At 40.6% G+C, this 14857-nt stretch overlaps 1 protein-coding gene across 1 annotated transcript in view; it reads right to left on the bottom strand.

Annotated features, from left to right (window-relative positions):
* The window catches only part of chd6 (chromodomain helicase DNA binding protein 6), a 90263-nt gene that overhangs the window by 41964 nt on the left and 33442 nt on the right, over positions 1 to 14857 (bottom strand). The window contains 4 exon segments of the mRNA XM_051074206.1: positions 438 to 587; positions 1178 to 1331; positions 6815 to 6947; positions 9167 to 9797. Coding sequence (XP_050930163.1) covers positions 438 to 587; positions 1178 to 1331; positions 6815 to 6947; positions 9167 to 9797 — 1068 coding nt within the window.

Genomic DNA, 14857 nt, shown 5'->3' with positions numbered 1-14857 from the left:
CTATTTTATCTAACACAAATCATCATCTCTAACATAATCTGCAACTGACTATTTAGAGCGACACAAAGTTAAATCTGTTGTTGCTCTGAGTCTCAGTGGTTTAAGTGGTTTTCAAGTACAGAAAACAAAACCTATGAATCTCTTGACCAGAGCTCCGGCTGCGTAGTCCCTCTCACTGAACTGAAACACAGCTGATCGGTGTGTATTACCCACGATCCCTCACTGCTAGAGCAGGAAGTGCTGTCACTTTAACAAACACACCAAACTCTGCTCTCAAATCTCAATATTTTCAAGGTTTCCTGACTGGATATTGGAGATGAACACTGGATTTTAATGACCTCTGAGTCTTTGAACTGATGGTTCAGCATTACTCTGGTAGAAAGAAAGAAAGAAACAAACAAACCAGCAACAAAGTGGGAGTCTGTGTTCATTCTTACCTCGGCCTGCCACGCCAGAGCGGTGGCGTTGAGCGCTGAGATGCGACCGGCTCCAAGAACTGCAATAGTCTCTCCATCATCATCTACCACCTTGAAATCCAAGTCCTCGTTATACTTCCTCCTCTTGACCTGTCGTCCTGAACGCCGCTTCTAAAGATAAGAAGGAAGATACATTCATGGAGGAAAAATGGAGACAGAGGGAGGTGAGATAAGAGTAAAAAGGAATTGAGGAGTTAAGAGTGATGGAGAAGGGATAAAAAGGGAGTTAAGACAACGATCCAGGAGTGGAGAAATGGGAGGAAATAACACAATGAGATATGAGGGGTGAAATGTGGGGGAAGTGTGAGACGAAAAAGTAAGGGAGAGGGAGGTGAGATGGAAAGAGGAGGAGGTAGAGATTTTAAGATGAACAAGCAGAAAGTGTGAAGTGAGGAGGGAAGGAAAGAAGGAAGGGAGCAAAAATGTCACAGGAGACATTTAATATAAGACTGTAATTCTCTGACACATGTCCCAACATGTTAGAAGTGATCCTTCCCTCAGCCTCTGATCCCTTTAGCAATGGTCTCATTTGTTTACAACAGTTAAAAAGTCTGATGATTGATTTTCAAGAGTTTAAATGCAACATATATCATCTTTAACCACATGTCTGAAGCATAATATGAAGCTACACTTAATCCGGCAGCTCCAGTCAGACTTAACCCACTCTGTCCCAGGTCTATTCGGTCTTTCCATTCCCTCACCGCATTATCCAGGGGGTCTTGGCTGTCCTCTCCACCCATGTTGAGGGCTGACATTGAGGTAGTGTCGTCACTCTCCGCCCCCTCCTGGACAGCCAGCTCCTGGTTTCTCCTCTTGCCCTTCTTCTTCTTCTCCACCGGCGCTGCGCCAGGATCTCTGAGAGAGGAGGAATTCTGATGAGTAATTAGCAGCTCTGGTGGCCCTTTTCTTTTTCTCAGAGTCAGAGGCCAGAAACTCTACTGATGATCCCTGAGGATTTGTGGAGGGCTGGTTAAGATAGTTACATCTGGTATAAATGTTTTATCCTCACTTCTCTATCCTCTATTAATCTCTCCTGGTGCCATTGTGTCCCGACAAGACAAAGGACTACTGCTGGCCAACAAGCTGAAGACATGCTGCTCTGAGTCCAAATGGAGATGGTGACCAAATGACTAATTTGCATATCTGTAGCATAATAAACCTTTTTATAATAAAAGACATAACAGATTACTTTTTCTACAAAGAAATGAAAGTTAATACATGTTTATCTTCTTTAATGTGACAAGAGGGGATTTTAATTTGAAAGCAGGTGCGATATAGAGAGCATGCACCCTCCAGAAAACAACAAGGATTTGAAGTTATAGAGAACTGTTCACCTCCAGCTACACTGTCAGGTCAACAGGTGGGGGAGGAGGAAGAGGAGGAGGAGGAGGAGGGAGGAATGAAAAAATTCCAGCCACTTGAACCTTAACTAGTCCTGAAAATGAAAACAAGGTTTAATGATATCCAAACACACACCTCGTGCTCTGACCCGTGAGCTAATTAAGTAAAATTCAGATTTATGTGAAGGGAGAGGGGTTGGCCAGTCTCCCCAAATGATATTTGATAAATCATTAAAATAAGATGGATGTACACGAAGCCCGAGAACTGCAAGAGTAGTCTGAGAGAGAGGACAGAGAGGTACCTGATATGTATCAGTATCTTGTTTTTTTAATATACATAGACAAAAAATAAGAAACAAACAAAAATAACTTATTTTTAATTAATTTATTTTACACTTAAATCTGTCTGTAAAAAGTGTGAGTGAGTGAGTGAGTGAGCTGACACTACACAGGAAGCTCTCTGAAAGAGTGGCACAAATACACATCTACTGTACATCACATGTAGCAGCTTCTCTCCGAGTAAATTCATGATTCTTTTATAACAAAGAGACCCACATATGAGTCACTTCATTCAGCATGCACCTGACCCACGTTTGACCCCATTCATGAGGCTGAGCTGTCACTGATAGATTTTACAGGGAGAGAGAGACTGTAACTGCAACTGTAGTTTCACTCGTGTATATCACATGAAATAAGGATTAAAGAGTGTTTTTTTCTGACTTTTTATTTGCACTCAGGCTCTAATACTCATTAGTTAGCTGGTGCCCACTACCCTCATTAACAAGCTCAAATCTCCCCCTTGGATTGAATCTGTGTTAATATATACAGTGACTCATATTTAAAACGAAATTGATGGAGTTGATGGTGAAAAATATTTACTATTAATGTTTTATTAATTGATGTTATTTGTTACAAAAAGCAGTGTATCCTTGCTTTGTGTTATCTACTGTTTCCTGCTTGAGCACAACAGATTTTCTCTTGAATACAGTCAAATAATATAGATTCCTCATGTCTAACATTAAACATCTACCATAAAACCATTCACTTTGACTTGAAAAACAGTGTGGCACAGTTAGCAGATATTTCTTTACTTTGTGAAAAGTGACGACACACAAAATGTGCAGTAAATAAGAAAAGAAAAAAAAGGTACTGTCATTAATATTAAAAACTTCATATGAGGTCATCTCACTGAAGAGAAAATGGGGAAAAAAACTCAGATTGTGAGGTGCTAACAGTAACTAGTACACTATCAGACACAGTACTGGAAAATTAGTCATTACTGCTCATGATTTAACAATGGAAAATCTAGTCTGACTCATTATAATCAATGTTTCCAGAAAACAAACAGAAATCTGTAATTTTAATTAAGGTGTCAGTCGGTTTCATTTGGTCACCTGTCAATGGCACATCATATTCCCTTTGGGCATGCGTCAGTGTTGTGTATCCAGTTTTAAGCCACATTTTTACAACACACTTTTTAGATCTTGGTTGTTTGTAACTGTATATTTTAAACGGATGAAGGATTTTAGTCATCAGACATCTGGATCTTAAGTTCTCTGAAAAACAAGCTGAGCAAACGTTAGCTACAGTTCGGCTCATCCAAACAACATCAGAGAAACACAGATTTTTAACAGTGAAACTGGTTTATTCTGTGTTTTTACCAGATTTAAATCATCACATCTGTTCAGCTCCTGGTAAAAACCTCCTGAATGTCTGGATCTCGAGTTATCAGAGAAACAAGCTGGGAAAACGTTAGTAGCCCCCCAGGGAATGATTTTGGTTTTAATCACCTGGCCCGATTGTTTTGGAGCGGAGGAAACCTCTGCTGATAATTCAGCTCCAGCTAAGAACCACCTAAACAACTGACACTGAAGGAACCGTAACCAGGAGAGGCACCACACAACTTCATATCACCAAACTCCATCTTTTGTTATTGTTTTGATTCCTAGCAGCAGAAAAGGACATTCAGCAAAAACTTCTCATTCTTGCACACATGTTTTTGTTCTCCAGGCCAGGCTCTGCGTCTTAGGTTTCCACATATTGAAGATGCTCTTTCTCATTCTGACTCATTCACAGCTCAAAAATGGAAAGTCATCTATAGTACGTACAGTATATGGCAGGTTTAGAAAGGTAGCACCAGGAAATCATTTCACTTTAGCTATATGACTAGTTCCTTCCACCACTGACTTTACAATGTGACCATCAATCCCTTAAAAAGATAAATAAATAAATAAATAAATTTAAAAAAAAAAAAAGACGAATATGATTTCTAACTAGCTGACATGTAAACTGCACAGAGCGGCTGGTGTACTTAGGACTGTACTGGCAGCTGTGGTTGGAGGGGTAGTTACTGTTCATCTCTCTCTCGAGCACCAAAACTCTGCCGCAGTAAGAAAAGACAAAGCAGCAGCTTCAGATGGAATAAAAACTGCACCACATGAGGATTTCCTAATCTTCTTGGGACTAGATACCAGAGCACAACCTGGACATGACCCTGAGTTAGTCAAGTTCACAACAACAGATCTTTTTTCCCCTCGTTCATCTGTTTCTCTCTTTTCTTCCTCTCCTCCTGTCTTATCTGTCCTCTTTCCTTTCATATCATTACCTCTGTTGATTTTCATCTCTTTTTTTTCCTGACTAAACCCATCTCTCTCTCTGTTCTTCCTCTTCCACAGCAGCGATCATCATCTCTTCTCTTACCTTCATCCCTTTTTTATTCTTGTCTGTCTTTCCTCCCGTCTAAACTCATCAACTTCTTTCTCTGTCTCTCATCAGTCTGCTGCCGTCTTTCTTCACTTCATATCAGTGACTCATCTCTTCCTCCATTTATTCACACTTTATTTTGAACGTCTTTCCCTTTCTTGTCTTCCCACACTTTGAATCATAAACTTCCACTTATGTCTCTCTACTTCTGTCTGAGATCACCAACTTTCTTTCGCTCCATCTTTATCTCATCAGTCTCCACATTATTTTATCATAACCTCGTCTCAACTTTGCCCTCTCTTGACGAAGTCATCCAGAAATATATTTCCAATCTGCACTTATCTCTCTGGTCTTTGAACCACATCCACTGCTGTAATTAAAGAAATCAAGATGCCTCAGTTTACTTACAGAGGCTTCAGAAACTAATCTTAAATGGACTCAGTAAAACATAATGACAAAGTGAAAACATGTTTCAGAAATGTCTGAATATTTATTAAAAATCTAAACCTGAAATTTCTCATTTGCTGACCCTTTGCTGTGGCTTCCTATTTGCTTTAATTAAGCTTGAGATGAGTCCAGACCTTGACTGGAGACCTGGAGACCAGGAGTATGAAATCATTTGTAAAGCTTTGAGTGTTCCCAGGAGCTCAGTGGCCTCAATAAATACAAAATGGAAGAAGTTTGGAACAACCAGGACTCCTCCTAGAGTTGGCAGATTTTTAATAAATTAGCCATTTCTAAAAACATTTTTTCACTTTGTCATTATGGGTTACTGAGTGTAGACTGATGGGCAAAAGTGACATTTTTATCAATTTAAAATTAAATCTACAACACAACAAAGTGCACAAAGTGAAGTGAGTCTAAATACTGTGCCACTGTGTATTTTTTTCTGTTTGTTGTTTCCTGTAGTTTTACTCCTAATGAGGTCTTTACATAGCAAAAATAATTAGCATTTTTAGTTTGGAGCACAGCAACAACCCAGTGACACACAGAAAATCCAAGATGTAGCAATTAAATTTTGTGTGCGTATTAAATGTTCACTGACCACAGTGTGCTAAATATCTGTCAAACTAACAAGAGAAATATTATTATTAAATATTATTATTCCTTCATTTGTTAAATATTTGTATAGCTGTTTCAGTGGCTACATTTGGGACTTTAAAAAAAAACGTGTTATTGCCGGCATGTCACTGTGCCTTCATCTCTGCTCAACCTGAAGAGCACTCAGCTGTTGTGAAGTGGGCTCAGAAAGAGGAGTGAGAAAATAGAAAGGGAGAGGGATAAAGACAGAAAAAGTGAACAATTTGGGGAAGACAGGGAAGAGACACAAAACAAGAAATGGACAGAAGACAGACAGAGGCATGAGAGAGTTTAATAATTATAACTCTGCCATCAAAAGACATGCAGTGTCTTTTCTGTGTTTGTCTCTTCTGTAAATATTGTTGGAACAGAACAAGCAGTTTATCAGTTTGTCTGTGTCTGCTGAAATTATGGATCCCATGAGGGTTAGGCGCTGTGACTGGTTTACCAAAACAAAAATGCTGGGACAAGGCGTGAGATTTTATTTTAAATGTTATGATTAGGTATTTGCCTTGGGCTGGTTAGGGTGTGGTTACATTGATGTTTTGTGTGGTTAATGTTAGAATAGGAATTTGTGTGCACCCAAACCACTGACAGACAAGGTTGTTAGTGTGATAAGAGAAGTCAAGTGTGTCATAAATAAAAATGCATCTACATCAGATTCATATATCAGCTTATCTTCAAGTGAGAGAAGTAACAGGAGAGGTGAGTACAAGGTGTTTTAATGACTGAATAGGATGTAAAAGAGTCTGTTTTCAGGCCTTTAGAATGAAGCCCTCATCTATTTGTTTGTTCATCCATCACATGCAACATCTCAGATCCAATTTCAACAACAATTTGGGGAGCCAATTTCATTCTACCTCATTTCCAAAAATCACAAAATCCAAGCTTCCCTCCAGTAAGTCATTCTGCTGAGGTGTAAACCATACTGTGTATCCACGTTGTCCTGAGTCTAAATAAAACTCTCCTTCCCATCTTTTCTGGCTCCCAAATAAAGCAAAAAAGCCAAAACATACCCTCAAAGTGAGATATTTGTCACCGAGTTGCCCAGAGAAAAACTGCATAATTTGTTGGGGGTGACAGGTTTACTGCTGCCTCACTCGCCGTACTCCATCAGTGCCCACCTCTGGGGCACTTTCACTTTCTTTCTTGCTATTTGCTTTTTATAAATTTCTTTCTCTTCCTGCGATTTACTACCCGGTCAAAATATCTTACCTGGGTTTGCGGCCCCTCTGTTTTGGCGCTGAGGGGACTGGGGTCTTTCTGTTGGCCTGGCCATGGTTCTTGGCCTGGGCGCCTTGAGCCTGCCCTGAGACCTTAGTGTGGAGTCCTGGGGCAGGAGGAGGTGCTGCAGGAGGAGAGGGGAGTGGAAAACATGAAGAGGAAGTGAACACGAGGGAGCTAAAGCCAAATCCTGTTAAAAGCTTGGTGACACTTTCAGGGTAACTTTAGCCAGTCTTGACCTGGATCTGATTTTCCCAACAAACCACTTCTTGAGGGTGCAGGGGAAAAAAACCTTGCTGCAGACACAGGTTCAATTCCCAGCAGAGGTAGGCTCAGCTTGCTTGTGCATGCTAATTAACAATTTTGCAGGTGGGAGGCAAGTGAGGAGCTGCTTTTTTACTGCACGGGTGACTCATTATATGGAAAATACCTGAAATCTTTGGGGTGACAGACTAAAGTTACACTCAGAGTAAACCTCTGAGTGTGTTAGTGAAGCTCTTCACTGTCAGATGAAAACAAGAGGCAGGTGACACCATGTGGGAGCAGATCATATCCGTCTTAACTCTACTCAAACCAACAGTGGAGTTTCTCCATAATACAGTTGCAGAAAAACTGTTATTTGTCTTACTAAGTGTGCAACCATCCAATAAAGCACTGCAGAGTCATGGGATTGTCTAAAAAATATATATTCAAGAGCAGAAGTATGAAAAGCGTGTTGTTGTTTTTTTTTTTTTTGCATTACTGACTCTCCCTGTATAATTAGACGAGCTGTATATGTGTGGGTATGCATTTTCCATGACTGTATGGCTTTCACAATGTATTCTGTCCACAGACAGTCACAGCCAGGCAGCTTACAGAACACAACAAAAAGCAACAGCGATAGACAAGGTGATAAAACCTAGGAGAGGCAAGATAGTGTGCATTTTTTATTTACATCTGTGAGTTGGAAAAAATGTGCTTTCATTACTTTTAAGGTTTTCCACTGGCTACTGGAATGTACTAGAGGCTAGCAGGACACATGCGGCTCTGCTGTGAAACATTCAAAAGATGTTCTTCAAAATGAACCATGCAAGCCCAGAACAAAGGCCGTAAAATGTCAGTCAGTATCCAAACCTGTATAAATAGAAACATCATCTGACCTTTTCACACTTATCACTACTTAATTAGCACCTCTAATCTATTTAATAATCATTTATATATTCTATTACTCCACATGTTTTAAAGATGTTTGGCATCATCATGGTTCATGATGGGGAGCGGCATCTTCACACATGCCTTGTTACGATTTTTGACTCTTTAGAGAAATCTGTTTTTCGGCTTTGAAAGAATATTAATGCAGCTGCCCCCACACACATGTGCACACACACTATAACACTTACTCAGCTTTAATCAAAGCTACAATCACGTCATAATAAGTCATTTATCCCAACATGTCTGATCATGATTTAAGGACATTTAAGAATAGAACAGCTGTCATCTGTCAGAGCTGAAATGTTCCAGCTTCAAAGCTTGTTGTCGGGCTGCACTTTTGACTCTTTGTTTAGTTGTTGACTCAACGCAGAAAGAGTCACAAACACACATCTGATGTATTATGGAGACTCATATTAACCTGGCTCTATAGAGCGCTACAGGGATGACACAGTTTTGTTAGCATCACTGTGGGATTTTTCGGTTGGCTTTTGGATTATTGCAGTTTATGATACTTGAACATTTTGTTTAGCTAGATAATCTTCATAAATGAACAAAACCTTTATCATTTTTGGAAAAAATACATCTGGTAGAAGTAAAAAGCTAATGTTAGTCTGTAAATAAACTACACCATGGTAACATTACCTCAACATCAACACTGGTAACTTGATTTAGCACCAACCTCTTCTACAAAAGCCTTTCCTCTAAGAAAGTTAGTGATAGTTTGAAAGAGCGTGAGCAGAAACACAACGAGGCTGTAAAGGTGGACTGGTGAGTAGATGGGTTTTCATGTTAACGTCCCCGACGACCTCTGTGGTCTCATTTAGACGCTCGTTAGCAACCTAAGTTGTTTTAAGACACGTAAAAGCTTCAAAAAGTGGGGGAATTTATCACTTTCAGTCATTAAGATTCAGTACAACCTATCTACACCTACGTACAGCATATTTCTAAAACAAGACATTTTTTTCTCCAGCTCAATATAAAGAATAGATAACAGGTGTGAAAATCCCTCTAATACCCAGGATATCATAACAGCTGTGTGACTTTATAAACAGGGCTGTTAGAGATCATTATTTTCATCAAACTTGAACCTTCCACTCACACACACACAGCACTCACACAAACTCCCACCACGAAGACATTGTCACAGCGTACCTTGATTCGTGGGTATAGGAGGTAGGACTTTGATCTTCGGTTTCCTCCCTCTTTTGCCGGGTACCTTAACAGGCACCTGAGCTGGTCCGGGGGCCACCGCGGCACCTGACGTTTTCCCCCCTGCCACTTTCTTCAGGTCTCCCCCACTCCTGCCCTCCTTCCCCTTGGTCCTGCGCTCCCTCCGCTCTTTGCTCTCCTTGGGCTCCTTGCTCTTCCTCAGCGTGACCACTGTTGCCTCCTTCTCATCCCTTCGTTTCTTTGGTTTGCTGCTTTCCCTTTCCTCCACCTCCCCTCCTCCTTTCTCCCGTTCTCTCTTGTCCTTTTTCTTTCGTTTCTTCTTCACCCTCCCTCCACCCCCTCCATCGTCCTCCTCGCTCAGGGAGGAGGGGGGTCGTGGGGCTCCTCCGGAGAGCTTAGTGGTGTGGGCCCCAGCGGCCGTGCAGTGATTGGACGTCGCCGTGCTGCCCACGGGGGTGAGAAGGCGGAGCTGGTCCTTGGGGCCCACAACCAGGTGTCCCCGTGGGATTGTGGGAACTGTGTTTTGTGCGTTGCTGTTTTGGTCCGAGGCGGAGGAGGAGGCTGCTGCAGCGGAGGCCGGAGGTGGCGTGTGCTTCAGGAGACCAGTGAACATCTGAAAAAGAAAAATGTGTCAGAAATGAAAGCAGCTCCCTTTCCCGGTGCACGAGACCTCTGCAGGAAGCGCTGAGTTTTGATGGTAGAACATTTCACACTGATCGGGGGAAAAAAAAAAAAAAAAAAAAACAGCAAAGTGAACAGAATTATCTGGCAGATGAAAACAGTTTCTCAGTTAAAGAGAGAAACTTGGAGCCTGACCTGACTCTGTTGTTGTTCTAATGGAATTAATGCTGTGGAAATGTATATTATACTGAATTTACTGTGTGAGTCATTACAGCAGTAATTCCACCCCCACTCAATATATTTACTGGGCCTTGTTGAGCGACCAGCTTTTGTTTGCTGCTCTTGTCCATTATTACCAGCTTTTATTTGAGAATTCACAGTGTGATTACTATTATTATCATTTCTATTCAATATTTTCATCTTAAAAATGGATCAAATGACGATGTGTAATATGAAAAGAGTGCTCGCAGTGACAAACACTCCAAGAATCATCACCCGACTTGGCAGATCTCTTCTAGCTGTATGAAGCTTTTAGCATCTTTCAGCTTGTGATTTGGGGCTGTAGCTCAACTGTTTTGGTTCACTCTCATCTGTCTCATTAACTTTATTTTCAGCAGCTGCAGCAGCCAGCTGTAGTCAGTAAGAGTACACTTCTCACCCAACAGCTAATTTTGTCATCTAGCTGGAGAACACAGTGGAGTATTTAGCAGCTAAAGAGTCTGGTCTTTTCTTCATCCTGACCTAGAGCTGGTAGAGACCAAAAGCAGAGCTAAAATAGACTGAATAATGGGACTGATAATAACTGTTGAATGGATGTGTAAATAGGCAACTGCCTTGTCAACATGTTCACCATATTAACCTCATAGGATGATAATGTGTCAGTGTTTTGATTACAGCTTGTTGCATTTTCCAAGTGCTATACAAAGGCAACTGGACTTGAGGTTGCTGAAGATGTTTCATTTCATATGAAAGGAGTTAGAACCTTTGAGAGTCTTCAAGAACTAAAAGCCTAGTTGCCTTTGTACAGCACTTAGAAATGACTAAGTGACCCAAAAAAATCACTTAATGCTTCTGTAAATCACTGTTCAGTTGCAGCATCCATGTATGCTAAATCTGCAGTATTACATACACTACTACATGTATTGTAATACCTTCATTTAAAGTGACAGCATGGTCAGAAAGAACTGTGCAGGAATTCCTTTTTAATATTATCTGGGAGGGTGAGACATAATATGATATATACTGATGAAAACCTGTGGAAAGCCACAAAAGATAATGGGAAGGTCAGAGAGAAAAAGGACCAAAAATAGGAGAGAGGGATGAAAAGGAAAAGGGAGGACGGAAACAGAGAGAGAAACAAGGACAAAGTCAGAAAAAATAATGGAGGGTGAGAAAGAGGATGAGAGAGAAAGATGTTACTGTTTAGTAGTTGGTTCTTGATTTTTAATTTTTGTATTTTTGTTAACTAACTGAGGATTTAATGAATCATAGACAGCAAAGAGTGAAACATGGTGTGGAAAAATCACATTCTGGGCACAAGCTGTTTGATGTGTGAATCACATTGTGACTAAAAACTTAATATGCAGAATATTCCTCCATCCAACCTCAGGATGTTGCAGCCTTTTCATACACATCCCAAACAGCACAATCACCAGAATAACTCCAGTATTATTAGTATTAATTCTAATATAACGAAACAGTAAAGTTCACAGATGGCTGGCAGGATGAAAGATCCTGGTTCTGGCTGATGATTCAACATCTCCTTTACTCACAGTGCAGCCACTGTCAGCTAGAAGGAGGACTGGTGTTACCATGCAACTGTGCAGCAAAGGACAGGCTTCCAGCAGACATATACTACAGTCCTCAGGGGAGTCAAACATAGATATTCCTGCCCCTGCTCAGTACGGTGTTGTCTTTTATCTATTACCTCTGAAAAAAAAAAAAAAAAACCTGCAACACGAAACTCATCACTTCCTGTACACCAGAGAAATTTTCCCAGAAAAAGCCCCATGATTAGAATAGTAAATGTTGTTGCTGAAGACTTCAGACAGTTATGATGAACTGAAACCGTCAACTGTGTCATATCAGTCTGAGGCTGAGGTTGCTTTTTACACAACCGCATCCACTAGAATATGACTGCAACATGTCACAGTACACTACAACTGAGCATCACTCTTCACATGAATAAATACTACAATATGGAAAGTGAATATGAACTCACAACTGCTGAAAATGTGTAGACGTGTCTTCTCTTGTGCAGGAACACCATCACTTATACAACCATGCCTCTGCTTAGTTTGACATGAGAGCCTAAAAATACCAAAAGGATTATCACACACTGACACCAACAGTACTGAAGATGTGGTTCACACAAAGAAACCCCTTCAGGCCAAGATGCTGAGAAGTCAAACCATGTTCTGGGCAGTCTGTGACCTCACTGTTTCCACCATCCTGAACCACAGTCTCCAACCTCCATAACCCTACACTCCTCCAAAGCAGCTCTATGTTCGTCTGCTCTGTCTAACAGAGCTAAAACTATTTGCTCCACTGCTGTTTCCTTGTTACATCATCATCCATGAGGAAACTCCTGCTGCACCACTGTGGATGTGAAATGGGGATTTCCACTGTTGGAGTTTAGTTACAAACTAAGGAAACGTCAGTTTCTTCCCATCTTCCTCTTGATTCTCACACCAGGCTGTCAACTCAGAGACATTAGGTAGGAAGCAGAGCTTAAATGCTGGATCTTATAATCAGTCTCTGGTGTCTGCATAAATACTTGCAACCATAAATATTCATGACTAGTAGGTGGACCTCAAGGTCAGCGAAGCATGTGGGAAAATAGTACTATCCACTCAAATCAAAAATGCAGAGATGCTTCAATTTCCATTGGTGACTTTACATCAGGTAGACCAAGATTACAATTCCACGAGGTTAAATACAGCTTGTATTGAATTCTAAAGTACATGAATCGGGAGTTTTTGAATCATCATATCCAGCCTAACTGAATGCAGTGCTACAAACATATTCAACGTGAAGCCAATTTTCATTACTTCTTCTAAGATTCTACTGTCAGATCCGACGCCCTCCTGCAGAGACCTGACTGGCCTAATGATTTCTGTTTTAGAGGTCTTCAGCAAGACAAGTTAATAACTTACTCCAGGATAACTCCAGCACATACAGTATGTAAACTAGAATTACAGCCTTGCAGTTCTATGCCTCTGCCAACCAGTCCAGTTACAGTTAATTAGCGTCTTGAGTTATGGCAGAAAATGTGTTTTGTGAGGTCACAGTGACCTTTGACCACCAAATTTTTATCAGTTAATCACTGAGTCCAAGTGAACATTTGTGCCAAATTTGAAGGGATTCCCTTAAAACATGCCTGAGATATCTCTGTGTCTGTGTGTTATGTGTTGTTACTGATATTTCATTAAATTTCATTATAAAACACACATTAATCAGCATTTTTGTAAATGTGCCAATGTTAGCCACCTGGCCAGTTTCCAACTGCAGTCCTTTGGCGAGTTGTTTCAAGAGCCATCAACATGATGAGATTTACAGAGACGCCACAGAAGACGGCGACAGCAACAAGCGAGAGTTATTCAGACTGTAACACAGGCCATGCAAGCAGCATGTTACATACTGATGTGCAGAGCAGTGATGAACAGTTTTAAATAAGATAGAGTAATCAACATGTTGATCTTGATGTTAAAATATTCATATACAAGAGCTAAAACATACATATAACTGGATCAGGACAATCTTCAAAAATAAATGCCTCAGTTTCCCAACATGCACCAGGATGATGACAGATACTTCATGCTGCTGCTGCCACTGAGGAAAACGAGTCTCTGTGGCTCCGATTTACTGCTGCGCTCTATATTCAGAGTCATTTTAGTTTGTCTCCACTGTCATTTTCAACATCTTGTTTCTGTGTTTTACATTTTTCATGATGTTTTCTTGTCGTTTAGAGAGAGTTATTTAACTATGGTTTTATTTTGGCATCTTGATTTTATGGGGTTTAAATTCTACAGTGAGATGTTCATCTACATCCCTGGGCATTGTTTATGTTTATTTTTCCATTTATGTATTTATTTATTTATGTCACAGAGCTGCCAGTTTTCCTCTTCAGTGATTTTTGTAATGTTCATAACTTATGTGTGTGTTTTGTAATTATTTCAGCTCTCTGTTTGGGCACTGTTGAATTAATCAGGCTGAATTAACTCAAGGCCGAAACCCTGACCAGGTAGACGACATTAAATTGCATTACAGAATCAAATTCCAAGGTGAGAGCATTGTGCTGGAGTATGGATGCGAGTATGTGTATAATGAGTCCTGCTTCATAATGAATAATAATGTAACACCTGATTGATCCCGGCAGGGAAATTGCCTCCACCTTGCCAAATGTCAGGAAGGTCAGAGCAGAGGGTCACTTATTTAACATCACACTGGCAGTGGTGAGAAGATAGCGTCTTGCTCAAGAACACTCCAGTGAGGCAGTCGCTTTCCCAGAGAGAAGCTTGAAATGAAATCATAATGTTCAAACAACCAACCCTATCTAATCTAAAACACCCTGAGGCTCCTAAGAAAAATCTACTGTTCTGGCCTTGTTTTCAGCTCCATTACAGAGCTAGTACAGTAGGAACACTGCAGGAACTATGAGAACCTGTGGCTGCATTTAGCCCAATAACTTTAACGTTAAATACTATCTGCATTAAAAACGTCACTGAAAATTAAATCTAGGACCATGACATCTACCATGAAAGAAAGAGAAACTGCAGCTTTCCCAAAGAAAAAACAGGAGTATTGATAGAGAATCGATCTTATCAATGTTTTAAACCAATCAATACTTGATGACCGCTGAGTGTCAGGAGGAACTGAGGGAATGTTCCTTTATCCCCCATCTGAAGGTCGTATCGAGGACAGGGGAGTCAATAAGCTGGGATACTGCAGGTCTCTCTGTGTGTGTGTGTGTGTGTGTGTGTGTGTGTGTGTGTGTGTGTGTGTGTGTGTGTGTGTGTGTGTGTGTGTGTGTGTGTGTGTGTACAAGTGAAT

Source organism: Lates calcarifer, linkage group LG12 (genome assembly GCF_001640805.2).
Source record: "Lates calcarifer isolate ASB-BC8 linkage group LG12, TLL_Latcal_v3, whole genome shotgun sequence".
Taxonomy (NCBI): Eukaryota; Metazoa; Chordata; class Actinopteri; family Centropomidae; genus Lates; species Lates calcarifer.
The sequence above is the reverse complement of the archived record's forward strand: the minus strand, read 5'-3'. Positions and strand labels throughout refer to the sequence as shown.